We start from the raw sequence: 17,723 nt of genomic DNA on the forward strand, positions 1-17,723 counted from the left end.
CTTTGCCAAAGCCAAGAAACCTCAAGGACACATAAAAACCATTTAAAACACGTTTGTGCCTCCTCCAATCCCAATTCCAACAAAACACTTGTAGGAATTGCCTTCAAATTTAGCCATGTAATGAAATGTGAATTCTTAAAATATGGAGACTGGCTACTAGCTAAATTCCTTTGTTTCTAAAATCAATGATAGAAAAAATATACTGAAATATTTCAAACGTGTTTTCCTTTTTAATATAAGTGAGTGCTAGCTGCAATATTATCATCCTTAATTTCCCTCAAATGGGCTGCCTAAACCTCCAACCTCCTCCCTTACTTTCCAAAAAATGATTCTAGACACACAGTTAACTTACATCTCAATTTTTACAAATCATGCAGCAAAACATGAGACACTCTGAAACAATCTTGAAAATGCCCCTAATATAATGCTGTTGCTATGGTAACTCTTGCAGGCTAGTTCTTTGAAAAGACTCAGATCTCTGAATCCGAACAAGGTTACCTCACTGCCTTTTACTCCTTGCCCCTCTAAAATTTATCCTTTGTAACAGTACACATACATTTCATAGAAAAGTATCTACCCAATTAATCATATTGAATCTTTTCTTTTGGCTTAATGATTATTTCTAAAGTCCATGTTTTCTAGTGCCTTTTCTCTTGGAATATTATCCAAGAAAATAACAGAAATCAAATTCCACTTATTTGATGTTTTTATTTTTCCCATTTCCCATGTTCTTTAACAAATTCTACTTCTGATCAATATTCAATGTCAAATTTTCTGTCAATGGTTCCTCTGAGTTGTCTTTTCAATCTTTTTCCCTCGATTTTAAGCTTTTTGGTTAAAAATTTTAGTGATATGAATATTTAACATGTAGCAACTATGAGTTTTTTTTTTATTTTACCAATATGATTAAGATATATAACCAATGGTCCATCTAAAACGTGTTTTTGTTTCTGGTTTTTAAAAAACTTTGACAGTGAGTACTGAATAGTGTTCGGTGAGTAAGTAGCTATGTTACTTGGGCAAAAAGCCAAACACATTTCTAATCGATACTTGCCCTGTGCAAGTCCCCTGGCCAAGACAATCATTAAGGGTTTCTCTTTAAAAGGCTGTAAAGGAAGACACACATATAGCAGCTCTAGTCAGCAAAGAAAATATTTCATTTTATCATAAATTCCCTTTACGTAGCATGTTAAGAGTCTAAGGGGATTTCATGTGCACTCTATTATTTACTCCTTAAAACAAACCTGTGAAACAAACAGAATAGGCACCATTATCTCCACTTTAAAGATGTCGCTTTGTCTGAAAAAAAAAAAAAAATCCCTAGGCTGAAGAATAGAACTGAGAACTACTACACCTCCACCACTCACAAATTACATGGCCTTGAGCAAGGCACATAACAGGGTAACTAGAATCCTCCTTAACTTAATATAAACAATAGGATACAGCTTAGATGTTACCTCCAGAAGTCTTTCTCCCATCCTGAGGCCTAGGAGACTGAGTTAGAGACCTGTGCTGGGGGGTTCTTTCGGTACCCTGCTTATCTCTTTATACTCTGTTTTTATGCCTTAAAAAAAAAACTGTGGTAAAAACAAATAAAATTTACCATTTTAGCCATGTCTAAAACAGTACACTTAACAATAGTATTAAGAACCAATTAATGCCTTTTTACTTTGTCTATTCCCCCACTAGATTATAAATTATTAAGGGCAAGAATTGTGTTGTGTTTTGTTGCTGTATTTTTTTAGTGCTTAGCATGGCATGTTACATAAAATATTCTTAGTAAGTACTTGCTGAATGTATGCCTGCTCTGCCTCCCTGTGTACCTATCTACCTGGTCATGCATCTAACTCAGAACTAGAATGAAGGAATGAGGTGCTTACACATGGATATATATACATATATATATATTTCAATTTTTTCCTCTCTGTTTAAAGCTTTTTAGTTAAACATTTTAGTGATATGAATATTTAACATGTAACTATAAGGTTTTTTTATTTTAGCAATATGATTAAGATATATAACCAATGGTCCATCTAAAAAATATTTTTGTTTCTGGTTTTTAAAAAACTTTTACTGTGGGCAAAAAATTTTGTACAGTTTATATATATATATATAAATAAACACACACACACACACACACACACACACATAAATATGTTAACCTGAAGTCAAAATTTTTTCCACTTGTCTGACTGATTTCCCAATTAGGGTATGAAGAGGATCACAGTATGCCACCCCAAATATGCCACTTTGGCATAAGGATTATTTTGAGCTGAAGGTAACTAAGGAAACCCTCAGATGAAGGGAAATATATCTGCCCTCCCTTTTTTTGTCTAAAAGCAGGGCATAAATTCCTTTTGTAAATGTAATATAAATTTCCATTTCTAAAGGTGACGCTGTCACTCCTATACTAGGAAGAGGAGGGCAACACTTCTTTACCAGAGATGACGCTTATCAATGGAGAAGACACCAACTTTGGTATGCATAACAAACCTTACTAAATAATCCTTTTCTTTCATTAGAATCCCCATATATTTACCTTTTCACAATTTACCATTCAGAAGCCCAACCCCCTACCTTTGTCTAAACTTACTTTTTCACAATTTATCATTCTTTGTAAAAATGGTATATAAGCCCCCCTCCAACCCCTAGTCTAAACACTTCTTTTGGGTCTTCTTTTCTATGAAGACCTCTGTGTACATAACAAACCGTTTCTTTTATTAATCTATCTGTTGTCAATTTCATTTGCAGGCCCCAATTACTTAAGAGGGTAGAGGAGTAAGTTTTTCCTCACCTACAGGTATATTGCAGATATTTTCCATAGCTCAGATAAGTGTAATCTGAAGTTCCAGATTTTTTGCAAAAGCACATTTAAAGAATATGATAAAATTATTTCATCATAAAATATTGCACTGGTAAATGTGTACTGAAATTAACAATATTTTTATTTTCCTAACAATTATTTGCATATGCTGCATTAGACAAAGAGCTTCTAAAATTAATAATCATACGATGGTCTACTGTCTAGGTTAGAAAGTTAATGACTCCAATGGCTGGTTATCAAATCCTTTTTCATTCAGTTCATGTTCAATTATTTGCTTTATTTATTTTCAACTCTTTGCTTTCAACCAAGAAAATTTCATTACTAAAAATATTTATTGATGACAGATCACTATACAATTTTTTGAACAAATAACTCAGAATTGGGTAAATAACCCATAAATAACTCATTGAACTCATAAAACTGGGATAATGCAACAATGAAACTCCTATTCTCATCTGCATAGCCACAAGTTTCTGAGTTTACTTATATAAAAACTGAAAAAGGAAATAGTAATAACATAAATTTATCTCATTAAGAAATGTTTATCTGCAACAATTACTTATAAAAATTAAATGTGTAATACATTTGTAATGTTGCTTTGATCAACTGTAGGTAATAATCAGGGTAATGGTAATTACAACCCAGAACAGAAAACAAATTAATCTCTTAGTGACAGAAATAATTTAATTTCAATTTACATGTTTATGTAGCAGACAAGTCATTAAAACAAAAATATATTACATTAAAATAAAGATACATTATAGTTCAACAGCAAAGAGACGGAAATTTTCTGACTATTGCACAATAGAAATATTTAGCAGTTTTATTTTAAAATGTGAACATTTAAAATACACTGAAACGGTATCTTTTGTAATTATTTAAACTTAAGATGAAAAATTTCAGTTGTAAACTTAAAAATGTCCGAAAGGTAATATGGTTTATAAAATTCTTTCAAGAAGTACGTGAGTAAGAAATGTCTTAAGCCCACAATACTATCTAAACTATTACTTTTTTAGTTTAGACGTCTTAGATTTGGACTGTTCACAGATTTGAGGGATTTGGATTTTCAGCTTTTTACTGAATGCTATCAGTATACAGTTGACCCTTGAACAATATGGGTTTGAACTTCATAGGTCCGCTTAACATATGAATTTTCTTCTGCCTCTGCTACCCATGAAATAGCAAGACCAACCCCTCCTCTTCCTCTTCCTCCTCAGCCTACACAATGTGAAGATGACAAAGATGACCTTCATGATAATCCACTTCCACTTAATGAACAGGAAAGATATTTTCTCTTCCTTATGATGTTCTTAATAAGATTTTATTTTCTCTAGCTTACCTGATTATAAGAGTACAGTATATATAATACATATGACATACCAAATATGTGTTAATAGACCATTTACTTTATCAGTACGGCTTCCAGTCAATGGTAACTATTAGTAGTGCTTTTGGGAGTTAAAAGTTATCTGTGGATTTTCAACTGTGTGCGAGGTTGGTGCCCCTAATCTCCAAGCTGTTCAGGCGTCAACTGCAGTTAAAGGTGTATTATGTTCTAAAATATTCGACCAAAAAACAGTACTCATTTTTACCTGGGATGGAAGAAAAGTAAAGTGTTCTTTATAACTTAGTAAATGGAGTCATAAATACCATGTATTAAATCAGTTGCCCAATTCTCTAGTAACAACCTCCTGAATTATGATATATGCCTGGACTTAACAACAGCATTCCACAGTATGAGTTAAAATTATGGGAACTTTGGGGATGCGTTTCCTTCACTGACATACTTAAATTATATCATTTAACAAGAATGCCTACATGGTGGTAAAATTATTGGCTACATTTATCAATCCTACTCCAACCACAGAATCTACTGCAAAAAGTGGAATTATATTATAAATATCATCTGCTGCATCAAATCTCAAGGTTTATTGAAGCAATGTTCTGATCTTTTATGACCGTTAGACACACTTTAGATTAATAGCAATTTTGTAGCACTGGCCAAAGCTCCTAAAATACAGTCTCTCAATTAAGAAAAAAAAAATCACTGAAAAAGAATTTTGCAAAGTATTTAAAAATAACTATTAATTTCAATCAGTAACATCTCTTTACAACCTACAGATGAGAAAGTGCAGCATCTAAGGTGTTGGTTGACGTTGACTTAAAAAGACAAAGATGGAATGCATTTTACTAAAAGGAAGTGAGATTGTTGACTGACAGTTCTTGGAAAAAGGTTAAAAATTCAAAAGGAGTGGCTGCATGTGGCTCAGAACTTAAAAGCCTTTTCTCTTCTCAACAGAAGAGCAGTCTCAAGTAATAATAGGTTGCCATGGAGATGAGAAACTAGAGGAATCAGAGAACTCAATTTGCAGTTAAATGGGCTGGAAACAATTCTTACTACTTGGTGAAGGAAAGCGATTAAAAATATACTTGATTGCCACAGGGAATTTTTTTTCACCAAGACATTTCCCAACCTCATTAATGAACAAGGAAGTCTAAAAACAAATGGAAACCCAAGATATCCATAGATTGAACCCATTAAACATAATTCAGAATTTTAAACATTATCACAAATTATTATTCTGGGTGACTGTGCTTCTTTTCAATGGTACTTTATCAGTAGATACTGGAATGAGACTAAAACTGCATTCAAGAACAAACTGATATAACTGAAGGAACTGAAATTTCAGTGGAAAAAAAAGAGCATGAGAAATGGAAAAGTAGCCAGAGTAAGAAATAGAGTCAGGTAGTAAAAATCCAGGTTTAAAAAAATCTCTTCATAGTCAATCACAGAATACCTTTGTGAGTGCTGTAAAGGGCTGCAAACGTCACCATGAAGAAAGTTGTGGAGTATTTGCCAGCATTAACTAAATGAGGAAAGGCCCTTTTTGTGTCTCGATATCGGCGCAGGCACTGGATGAAGCGAAGCCAAGCAGGAATGCACTGAACAATGGCCCGCACACCATATGTATATTTGTGGCAAATTCCTGATTCTGTGAAGATTTCAAAGAAGAAAAATTACCATTGAAAAAAAGTAACTTGTTCATATCATTTAGCCATATAGTGTAGCTAATACCAAGTCTAAAAAAGCAAAACACCTTCAGAATCACTTTCTTCTTTACAACTATTATATTCTCAAGCTTTTCTCTTTTTTTTTTTTGAGACTGAGTCTCGCTCTGTGGTCCAGGCTGGAGTGCAGTGGCACAATCTCAGCTCACCGCAACCTCTGCCTCCCGGTTCCAGGGATTCTCTCATCTCAGCCTTTTGAGTAGCTGGGATTACAGGTGCATACCACCACACCCAGCTAATTTTGTATTTTTAGTAGACATGGGGTTTCGCCATGTTGCCCAGGCTGTTCTCAAACTTCTGACCTCAAGTTATCTGCCCACCTCAGCCTCCTACACTGCTAGGATTACAGGTGTGAGCCACTGCGCCCAGTCTATTCTCAACCTTTTTAGTGATAGATAAGTCAAGGAGAGAAGGTAAAATATGTTGTGGGGGAACTAGAGGGGAAATTTGCTCTCTCAGATTTATGGATATCTGTCCAGGAATCACTTTCTTTGGAGTGTGATAAAACTGTAAGAAAATTAGAAGATGAGTATACTAATAGAAGGAGGAAAAAACGGGTTGGCTCTGTAATTTGAAACATCTGGAAAACCTACAAGTATCACCAGTGATTCTAGACAATTTTGTGAATTCCAAACCACCACAACACAAGACACCCAAGAGCACATGCTCTTGTACACCCACCTCCCCTCTTTTTTTAAACCAAGAAAAAACTGTGTGTTTAAATAAGAATGGAGTTGGTAAATCAACTTTTCCTTGAATTCTGAAATTCAGAATTGAGTGTGATCAACCTACAACAGAACTGTGATCCACTGGCAATCAATAAGAATGTGTCAGCGTCGGCTTCATCAACTTTCGTTAGTCACATGTTACATATTCTATCTAAATGAGATCTTTGTCATGAAGGCAAAATTCCTTAATAACTTGAACTGCTGGCATAAACTAAGGGGGGGGGGTGCGAAAACAGCCAGAAGAAAAATAACATCCCAAGTAAGAATTAAAAAGCAATCTGTAGTTACTCTCAAAGCACTTGATCTATTTCTAAATAATTAGTATTTCTGATCACTGGTATCTATGTTACATTATACAGCAATAGTGAGACAACAAATTGCTGGCATGAAAGCACTTGCAATATAACTACCAATGTGCTAGAAGAAAGTTTTAGAATTCTTTAAGTGTAAGTTGTAAATATCTTGGCAAATGGACAGACGAAATCCTAATGCATAATTTAAAAGCCAAATTATATCAGATAAGGAGACTGCTAACAGAATGCCAAGTACATTAAATTAAGTTTATAATATTATTGGTAAGTTTTCATCATGACCTTAACTTTCTCATTTATCCTTCCCAATATATCTTGGTTTACACCAGCAATTTAGTAGTATAGATGCAAATTCATACCCTACCTTCTGAATTATTTGGCAACAGGCCCTTACTTTCATCCCATTTGAGCTCCAAACTGTAGAAGCAGATCATATATTCCAGGTCCATCAGTATCACTGACAGGCTGTTCAGCTGATCCGCCAGCCAGAAATCAGCAAAGCCTACCTTATGGAAGGGGGCTGTAAATACTCGAAACTGAGAGAAAGAAAAAAAAAATCAGAAAACACAGAAACAAGAAAAGTCGTATTAAATGTCTCCATTTCATGTCTGACCATTCGCATGATTACTTTAGTTGATAAAATGGAAACCAATGAACCAATCATAAATACAGAGATCTGGCAACAGTGGCTAGGTTGAGAATTAGCAGTGAAAGGAATGAGCTGAATGGATAACTAAGAAAGGAAGTAAAGGAGGAAAAAAAGCAGGAATAACTATAGTCAGAAAACAGCATGGATGCTGCTAATTCTTTGCAAAAATCCAAATATTGTTAAGGGATCAGGGAGATGCCACTACCCCCTGATTTTTCATCTAAAAATATACATGTTTATGTAAACAAATCTTTCCATATTCATAGTGACTTTTCAAGTATTTGAGCCTAAAGATTTTGATCTCACATTTTTATACCTAAATTGTTCACAATTATTACATACATGTCAGCCATTAACTAAAGTTGTACTTTAAAAATTTATTACAGGGCTGGGTGTGGTGACTCACACCTGTAATCCCAGCACTTTGGGAGGCCAAGGTGGGTGGATCATGAGGTCAGGAGTTCGAGACCAGCCTGGCCAACATGGTGAAACCCTGTCTCTATTAAAATACAAAAAATTAGCCGGGCATGGTAGTGGCCACCTGTAGTCCCAGCTACTTGGGAGGCTGAGACAAGAGAATTGCTTGAACCTGGGAGGCAGAGGTTGCACTGAGCCGAGATCATGCCACTGCACTCCAGCCTGGGGACAGAGCAAGGCTCCGTCTCAAAAAAAAAAAATTATTACAATATGTACATTTCTAAGTCAAACACTTGTGACTTTTGCTTTAATTCTATGAACGTTCCTACTCCTTGATATTTGTATTCTTTTTTTCTCTAGAGTGGAGGTGTAATTATATGGTATTTCTGAACTGAAATACAGATAAATGATTCAAAAAGTCACAGTTAAGGAGAATAATGTTTCTTTGATCATGAAGAACTGATTAGTAATTCTTGTCTATATTTTCCAGATAGCATATGACAAATGTTTATAATTCATCTAAAAAAGATGAGAACAGATTAAAGACTGTACCGTTTTGGATTTGGAGAGAAATATTTTAATTTTTAAATGCAGTTAAAAATTATAATGTATTCATATTTGTACTTTCTGTTGAAATGCATGCCTGAAGAATTGTTTAGCTTTTGTGTTTATTCTTGATGAAAAGCTTTGTTCTTGTTTTTGTTTGCACTCAAATCTTAAGAAATAAATTCACCCCTTTACCATTATGTAATGCCCTTCTTTGTCTCTTTTTGATCTTTGTTGGTCTGAAGTCTGTTTTATCAGACTAGGATTGCAACCCCTGTTTTTTTTTTTGTTTTTGTTTTTTTTTTTGCTTTACATTTGCTTGGTAAATCTTCCTCCAGCCCTTTATTTTGAGCCTATGTGTGTCTTTGCATGTGAGATGGGTCTCTTGAAAACAGCACACCAATGGGTCTTGACTCTTTATCCAATTTGCCAGTCTGTGTCTTTTAATTAGGGCATTTAGCCTGTTCACATTTAAGGTTAATATTGTTATGTGTGAATTTGATGCTGTCATTATGACACTAGCTAGTTATTTTGCCCATTAATTGATGCAGTTTCTTCATAATTGTCGATGGTCTTTACATTTTGGTATGTTTTTGCAGTGGCTGGTACCAGTTGTTTCTTTCCATGTTTAATGCTTCCAATAACAGACAAACAGAGAGCCAAATCATGAGTGAACTCCCATTCACAATTGCTACAAAGAGAATAAAATACCTAGGAATACAACTTACAAGGGATGTGAAGGACCTCTTCAAAGAGAACTACGAACCACTGCTCAAGGAAATAAGAGAGGATACAAACAAATGGGAAAACACTCATGCTCATGGATAGGAAGAATCAATATTGTGAAAATGCCATACTGCCCAAAGTAATTTATAGATTCAATGCTATCCCTATCATACTACCATTGATTGTCTTCACAGAATTGTAAAAAACTACTTCAAACTTCGTATGGAACCAAAAAAGAGCCCACATAGCCAAGACAATCCTAAGCAAAAGAACAAAGCTGGAGGCATCATGCTACCTGACTTCAAACTATACTACAAGGCTACAGTAACCAAAACAGCATGAATTGGAACAGAACAGAGGCCTCAGAAATAACACCACACCGTCCACAACCATCTGATCTTTGATGAACCCGACAAAAACAGGCAATGGGGAAAGGATTCCCTATTTAATAAATGGTGTTGGAAAAACTGGGTAGCCTATGCGGAAAGCTGAAACTGGATCCCTTCCTTACACCTTATACAAAAATTAACTCAAGATGGATTAAAGATTTAAACATAAGACCTAAAACCATAAAAACCCTAGAAGAAAATCTAGGCAATACCATTCAAGACATAGGCATGAGCAAAGACTTCATGACTGAAACACCAAAAGCAATGGCAACAAAAGCCAAAATTGACAAATGGGATCTAATTAAATTAAAGAGCTTCTGCACAGCAAAAGAAGCTATCAGCAGAGTGAACAGGCAACCTATAGAACGGGAGAAAATTTTTGCAATCTATCCATCTGATGAAGGGCTAATATCCAGAATCTACAAAGAACTTAAACAAATTTACAAGAAAAAAAAACCATCAAAAAGTGGTTGAAGGATATGAACAGACATTTCTCAAAAGAAGACATTTATGCAGCCAACAAACATATGAAAGAATGCTCATCATTACTGGTCATTAGTGAAATGCAAATCAAAACCACAATGAGATACCATCTCACGCCAGTTAGAATGGTGATCATTAAAAAGTCAGGAAACAACAGATGCTGGAGAGGATGTGGAGAAACACTAATGCTTTTACACTGTTGGTGGGAGTATAAATTAGTTCAACCATTGTGGAATACAGTGTGGCGATTCCTCAAGGATCTAGAACCAGAAATACCATTTGAACCAGCAATCCCATTACTGGGTATATACCCAAAGGATTATAAATCACGCTACTATAAAGACACATGCACATGTATGTTTACTGTGGCACTGTTCACAATAGCAAAGATTTGGAACCAACCCAAACGCCCAACAATGATAGACTGGATAAAGAAAATATGGCACATATACACCATGGAATACTATGCAGCCATAAAAAAGGATGAGTTCATGTCCTTTGCAGGGACATGGATGAAGCTGGAAAGCATCATTCTCAGCAAACTAACACACGAACACAAAACCAAACACCGCATGTTCTCACTCGTAAGTGGGAGTTGAGCAATGAGAACATATGGACATGGGGAGGGGAACATCACACACCGGGGCATGTTGGGGGGGTGGGGGGCAGGGGGAGGGATAACATTAGGAGAAATACCTAATGTAGATGATGGGTTGATGGGTGCTGCAAACCACCATGGCACATGTATACCTATGTAACAAACCTGCATGTTCTGCACATGTACCCCAGAACTTAAAGTATATATATAAAAAAAAGAAATTCGCCCATGTTATCAAAAAAAAAAAAAAAAAAGAAAAAGAAAAAGAAAAAGAAAAGAAAATAGAAAGCAAAGAGGTGGGAAGAGTTGAATTTGAAAGCACAGAGCAGCAAAAGATAGAAGCACTGAGAGGCTCTAAAGTTAGGAAGTTTTGCTGGAGGGGCAAGTGCTGTAATTTCTAGACTGTTCTCCATCTTAGCTAACTGAATACAAAACTCTTCTTTGTTTACAGAGGATAAGTAGGAAAGGATAGTACTCCATCTGAGGCATGCCTCATTCTCTAACCAAAGCCACTTTCTTTTCACTAATGACATGGTAATGACTGTGTACATCTTGAAATTATACCACAAAAATCAGCCCTCTTCCTACTGTTCTGAACACATGATAAATGTATTAAATGTATTGGGCAATAACTCATGCAGTGTATTTTCTTCAAGGCTTATGCAAGCATTAACTCAATCTTCATAACAATTCCATGAGCTAGGAACTATTCATATCCCCATTTTACAGAAGACCGACACAGACTCTTCCTAACATATTCTGTGGAAGCCTGTTTATCACTACAAAGGGAAATCTTGGCATTGCAGAGAAGGGAAGTAGGTACCAATGCAATTACCAGAAATAGGCTCAAATTGTGCAGATTGTCTTGATAAGCGTTGTGTGAAGTGAAGATGGGATGAAGGAAGCCTTAATCCTCATCCTAAAGGACCCCTTTTTATCTTATACAGTAGGAAATGTGACTCCTGAAAGAAGAAATTCTGAGTAAGTAGAAGTTTTGAGAAAATGAATCTAATCTCTAGCTCTGGTGATCTAGTTATATTCATTTCATAGACATATTCTACTTGGGAATCTGTAACTCTCTTCTCAGACTTGGCTGGATCTGTCTTCTCTTTCTCTAAATATTTATTTTTATTATGTCAGGGAGATAAATGGTCACATTATGACTCAATCCTGGATGTCAACTACCTATGACGGGTACTTTCTTGGAACTTTGGAAGCTAGACCAGGTGTCTGTGGGACATCATACAGGCTTTGAGACATTATTTTCTGGTGCTGATATACTTTCATTCCATGGCTCAGTCTCTTAACCACTCTCATAATCTTTCCATGAGTCCAACAAACCAGAGAGACAATCTATACCATTTGCAACCATAAGCTCCCGATAAAGCAAACTTTTGTGAGGAAGAGGGGGACTGTAGGATGGTAGTCATCTATGCACGAAGAAGTTCTGGCACCAGTTTTTGTAATATTTTAAGAAACTCTAGGGTGCAGAATGGACTTACAGGATTCAAAGTGACAGAAATATAGAATAATTTAGGATATAACACCAAAAGATCAGGAAGTCTAAATCCATCTCTAATCATGAACTATTATGAAACTGGTAGCCTAGGACAAATTTCTTTATAACTGACATGAGACAGACTATTATTACTCTCACACTCTGCCAACCCCATCCTCAAAACCTGGCTAATTCAGAAAATCTCCATGAGAGCAGAAGAGGGAGATAATGCATTAAATAAGGAAAAAAGGGATGGTGGGATGGGACTGAAAAAGGATAGGAGTGACATGAAAATTAAAAAAAAAAAAAACTGGGAAGAAGGGAAAATTTACAAAAAAAGAAAATGAAAAAAGGAAGAAAGAAGGGAGTAGTAAATGTTATATAATACAACCAATGAAGGGAAGAATATAATTACAGTCATTCATGTATTTAACAAAGACTTATCAAGTATTTATTAAATGTCAGGCACTGCGGCTTACAGGTCTTAATGATCCACAGTCTAGTTGGGATCATAAAGGTATAATCATAGCACCATATTATAGAGATACACACAAAATACCCTGGAAATACAGAGAAAAGAAGAAGTCACTCTGTCAGAGGCAGGGTGAGAGGGAGAGCATAAACATCATACTCAACTCACTGACATTTACACACAGTCAAATTCATTCTAGATTTATCTGATATCGCCTTCTGAGAGAGAATTCTGTAACTCACTCCTCCTTCTCTTCTTAATCTGGATAAGGCCTTTCAACTTCTCCACTTCTACCCTGTGATTTTGATTAAAGTGACAATTCCTAGAGTAACAGTATTATGAAAGCCAGAGACAATTCTGGATAGCTGATATTTTACCACCTACACAAAAAAGCCACTAAGTTATTACAAAGAACATGTTAACATCCTCTTTTAAGTTAATACTGATAAATAGCTAAGAAGATGAAGTTTTAATTTCTACTTTTCATGGAGTGCAGTGGTACAATTTCAGCTCATTGCAACCTCAACCTGCTGGAGTCAATCGATCCTCCTCCCTCAGCCTCCCAAGTAACTGGGGCTACAGATGCGTGCCACCATGCCCCATTAATTTTTCATTTTTTGTAGAGAAAGGGTTTTGCCATGTTGCCCAGGCTGGTCTCGAACTCCTGGGCTTAAGCGACCCTCCCACCTCCACCTCTCAAAGTGCTAGGATTACAGGCATGAGCTACTGTGACTGGCCTCAAATTTGATTTTTATATTCTACTAGTTTGATCCACTAGATCAAAGTTAAACATCTAACATAAGTGACTAATAGGGCTAAGTGTTAAATGTTAGTGTTTAAGAGTACAGATTATAAAGCCCGACTGCCTGGGTTCATAACTCATCTTCATTACTTCACCGGCTTATGTGACCTTACGCAAGTTAATTAACTTCTCTGAATGTAGGTTTCTTCATTTATAAAATAGGGATTAATAGCAGCTCCAACTCGTGGGTTATTTTTAAAATTAAAATACATAAAGCAGTTACTAAATGACAACACCTCTCTATTCTTATAATAGAAATGTGTAAAATTTTTACTATAGAACTAAAGAGACTGTTGGTAAAAACTGATGTCTATATTATATAACAAAGGACTATAATTTAAAATTTTTAATTAGCTTACTTTTAATATAGTGAGTTAAAATTTATATTTTTGTTTAGAAAATCTGAGGCACTGTTTATGCTACCTAATTAGATTTCTGATTGAGGTAAATATAGATTTAAGGAGAGAAAGTATAACCTAATGGATGTAAATAATCTATACTAATTTGACATACAATATTCCTATCAAAATAAATCAATTTCTTATAAATTTTTTTAGCTTTGGTTTTAGGAGCATAGCATATATCAATTCCATAGATTCCAATATAAATATGGATATAAATGGCACCCAGTGCCTACCATTATGACCTTTGTGCTTTTCTCACTAAAAATTAAAGAAAAGGATGGGCGTGGTGGCTCACACTTGTAATCCCAGCACTTTGGGAGGCAAGGCAGGTAGATGACTTGAGCCCAGGAATTCGAGACCAGCTGGGCAACATGGCAAAACCCCATCTCTATCAAAAATACAAAAAATTGGCCAGGCACGTTGGCACACACCTGTGGTCCTAACTACTGGAGAGGTTGAGGTGGGAGGATCACTTGAACCTGGGAGGTGGAGGTTGCAGTGAGCTGAGATCACGCCACTGCACTTCAGCCTGGGCAATAGAGCCAGACCCTGTCTCAAAAAAAAAAAAAAATTAAAGAAAAAAAGAAAGAAATGTACTTTTACTTTAGGATGAAGCTTTTAAAAAGCGGTATCAGAAAAACATAACTAGAGTGGACACATTCTTGTTAATTCACTAGGAATCAGTCTAAGGGTAAGTTTTCCCAGTGAGATTTAAATTAAAATAAGTCGGCAGGTCAATTAATACTAAAATTATCTACAAATGGTAACATTGTTCTGTTTATAACAGTTACTACAAAAACAACAAATCACAAATATAGAAGGAAATTATTCCTTCTATATTTCAGTGTATCTGATAGTACATTTTATTATTCTATTACTGCTTATACCATTGTCAACCTATTCCATCAACAAGTCCTCATTTATTAGCAAAAACACAGCAGATGCACAAATAAATATCTACTCAATGGGCAATCATTCTGCTAATAGGAGTAACTAGTCATGCATGAATCACAGCTTGCTATTTAAACAAAGGATACACTGGGGAAATGCTCACTTAGCACACAATGTACACAACTATATTATCCTGTTACTGTAATTAGGTAATCATAGTAAAACTTGAGTTTTCTGAATCTTCCAAAGTCTCATTTAAAAATAATTTTATGGCCAGGCACAGTGGCTCATGCCTGTAATCCCAGCACTTTGGGAGGCCAAGGCGGGAGGAACACTTGAAGCCAGGAGGTTTGAGACAAGCCTGGGCAACAAAGGAGACCCTTTTTTTTTTTTTTTTTTTTTTTGAGAAGGAGTCTCACTCTGTCATCCAGGCTGGAGTGCAGCAGCACCATCTTGGCTCACTGCAACTTCCACTTCCTAGATTCAAGCGATTCTCCTGCCTCAGCCTCCTGAGTAGCTGGGATTACAGGCACGTGCCACCTCACTCTGCTAATTTTTATATTTTTGGTAGAGATGGGGTTTTGCCATGTTAGCCAGGCTGGTCTTGAACTCCGGACTTCAGGTGATCCACCCACCTCGGACTCCCAAAGTGCTGGGACGACAGGCGTGAGCCACTGCACCTGGTTCTACAGATTTTCTTAATAGAAAGCCATATTTTATGTCTTCAGATTAAAAAAAAAATTGTTATGTTTGGCTAAGAACAAAAAAACCTTTGCTAACATAAGGGGCATACAAAAGAAAAACAATAGGAACTGCAGTTTTCAAGGAAGTATACTTATAAAGTGAAAAAGAGGTGAGAAAATAGAGCAATTCTGAAAGTTTTTATAGAGATTGGTCAATTTAATCACTAATCTTTATTGTTAGCTGTAATTCATAACCTAAGAAATAATCATATGAAAGTTTTCTCAATTGATTTACTTTCTTTGTTTCTTTCTTTGTTTTTTTCTTTAGAGACAGCGTCTCAGTCTGTTGCCCAGGCTGGGAGTGTAGCGGCACTAACATGATTCACTGCAGCTTTGACGTTCCTGGCTCAAGCAATTCTCTCACCTGAGCGTCACGAGTATCTGGGACTACAGGTGTGCACCATCACACCCAGCTAATTTTTTAATTTTTGTAAACAGAGTTTACACCATGTTGCCCAGGCTGGTCTGAAACTCCTGGGCTCAAGGGATCCACTCACCTCAGCCTCCCGAATACTGGGATTATAGGCATGAGCGACTGTACCTGGCCTCAAATGATTTTCAAAAAGAGCTGGCTCAATTTACAAGTAAACAGAAGTCCCCTTCCAGAGTTATCTTTACAGAAGAAAGCTTTACAGTTTTGCAGGAAATTTTATTTCACTGCTGAGGCTAAATGATTTTGAGATCATTAAGAGACAGGTAAAGTGGAAGAAAAAAAGAACTTATTGTAAACAAGAATCAAAGTCAATTTTTCTTTTTCTTTTTTTTGAGATGGAGTTTTGCTCTTGTTGCCCAGGCTGGAATGCAATGGCACAATCGCGGCTCACTGCAACTTCCACCTCCGGGGTTCTAGCGATTCTCCTGCCTCAGCCTCCCTAGTAGCTAGGATTACAGGCACGGGCCACCACCCCCAGCTAATTTTGTATTTTTAGTAGAGACAGGGTTTCACCATGTTGGTCAGGCTGGTCTCAAACTCCTGACCTCAGATGATCCACCCGCCTTGGCTTCCTAAAGTGCTAGGATTACAGGCGTGAGCCACCGCGCCCAGCCCAAAGTCAATTTTTCAAATTAAACTTGATAATCTGGTAAGATATTCCTACTGCTTTTAGAGAACAAATCTTTCCTAAAATAAAATGTTCGGTTGATACTCACATTAACTTAACAGGAAAATAATTCTTTCAGCACATTTTTTTTGGGGAAGGAAACTTACAAAGTTCTACATCTTATCACAGCTAGTTAAATGAAGTAAAAAATGTTTATAATTTACAAAATCATCTCAATATTTGGCCACCTGATACTCGATCTCAGGAGGAAAATATACGTGGGTACTTTTTCCCAGGGCCTCCACTCACATAAACTATAATGTGAACCATGGCCTCTGCAGTTGTACAACCTAGCAGCCTTGGTTTTATCTTAGAGGAAGTCAACAACCAATATACCACTCTAAAAGTGGTACACAAGTTTCTGGACTTACCAGCAGTTTAAGCAGCCAAAACCGGGATTTATAGTAGAAAGTTTTGGTGGGGTTGATAAGGAAGAAAACCATAAATCCATAAAGGGCAAGTGGATACACATATGTGGGGATGACACTAATTGGAGCAAAGAAGCATGCCAGAAGGCTCAGACACCACAATATCCCGAGGAATCCAGCAATCTAGTAAAGGATGGGGAAGACAGAAAGATAGAGAAAAATTGTTATTTTTACTTTTACCATTACTTAAAATATCTTTAATAAAACAAAAGTAAGAAACATGATTAGTTATTAAGCTAATAATCCTCTTCAAGTAGAGGATGGATTTAAGTACCCACTAAACCAGATAGCTATATAGCTAATGCAAACTATATTCATGAGGTGTTATGTCTTGTTTTGATTACCTCAAAGAGATGTTGATGAGACAAATTGCTTCTCGGATTAAGTTCAAAGATGAGTACATGGTTTACTCCAGCCTGTCTCCAACCATACGTGTTGATGCCCAGTAGAAAAAGGAATTCAATCAGAAGAAAGCCACCCCGATAGATTCTTATCAAGGGCCATATACTTCTATCTGTTTCAAGTTTAAATACAGCTGAAAGAATATTAATATATTGGTTAGTTATAAAATTCATAACATCCCTTGAATTAATAATCTTTTGTCTTCATTCTCAATGATATAGCCCTGGCATAGAAATTTTTCAT

General features: G+C 36.0%; 1 protein-coding gene across 1 annotated transcript in view; it reads right to left on the reverse strand.

Annotated features, from left to right (window-relative positions):
- XPR1 (xenotropic and polytropic retrovirus receptor 1) overlaps window positions 1-17,723 on the reverse strand; it is a 245,606-nt gene that overhangs the window by 37,722 nt on the left and 190,161 nt on the right. The window contains exons 8-11 of the mRNA XM_031012573.3: window positions 17,423-17,613; window positions 17,022-17,201; window positions 7,297-7,468; window positions 5,623-5,817 (exon numbers count right to left, since the gene is read on the reverse strand). Of these exons, the coding sequence (XP_030868433.1) occupies window positions 5,623-5,817; window positions 7,297-7,468; window positions 17,022-17,201; window positions 17,423-17,613 (738 nt within the window). The remainder of the gene's footprint in view (window positions 1-5,622; window positions 5,818-7,296; window positions 7,469-17,021; window positions 17,202-17,422; window positions 17,614-17,723) is intronic.

This window comes from Gorilla gorilla, chromosome 1, assembly GCF_029281585.2.
Source record: "Gorilla gorilla gorilla isolate KB3781 chromosome 1, NHGRI_mGorGor1-v2.1_pri, whole genome shotgun sequence".
In the NCBI taxonomy this organism is placed as follows: Eukaryota; Metazoa; Chordata; class Mammalia; order Primates; family Hominidae; genus Gorilla; species Gorilla gorilla.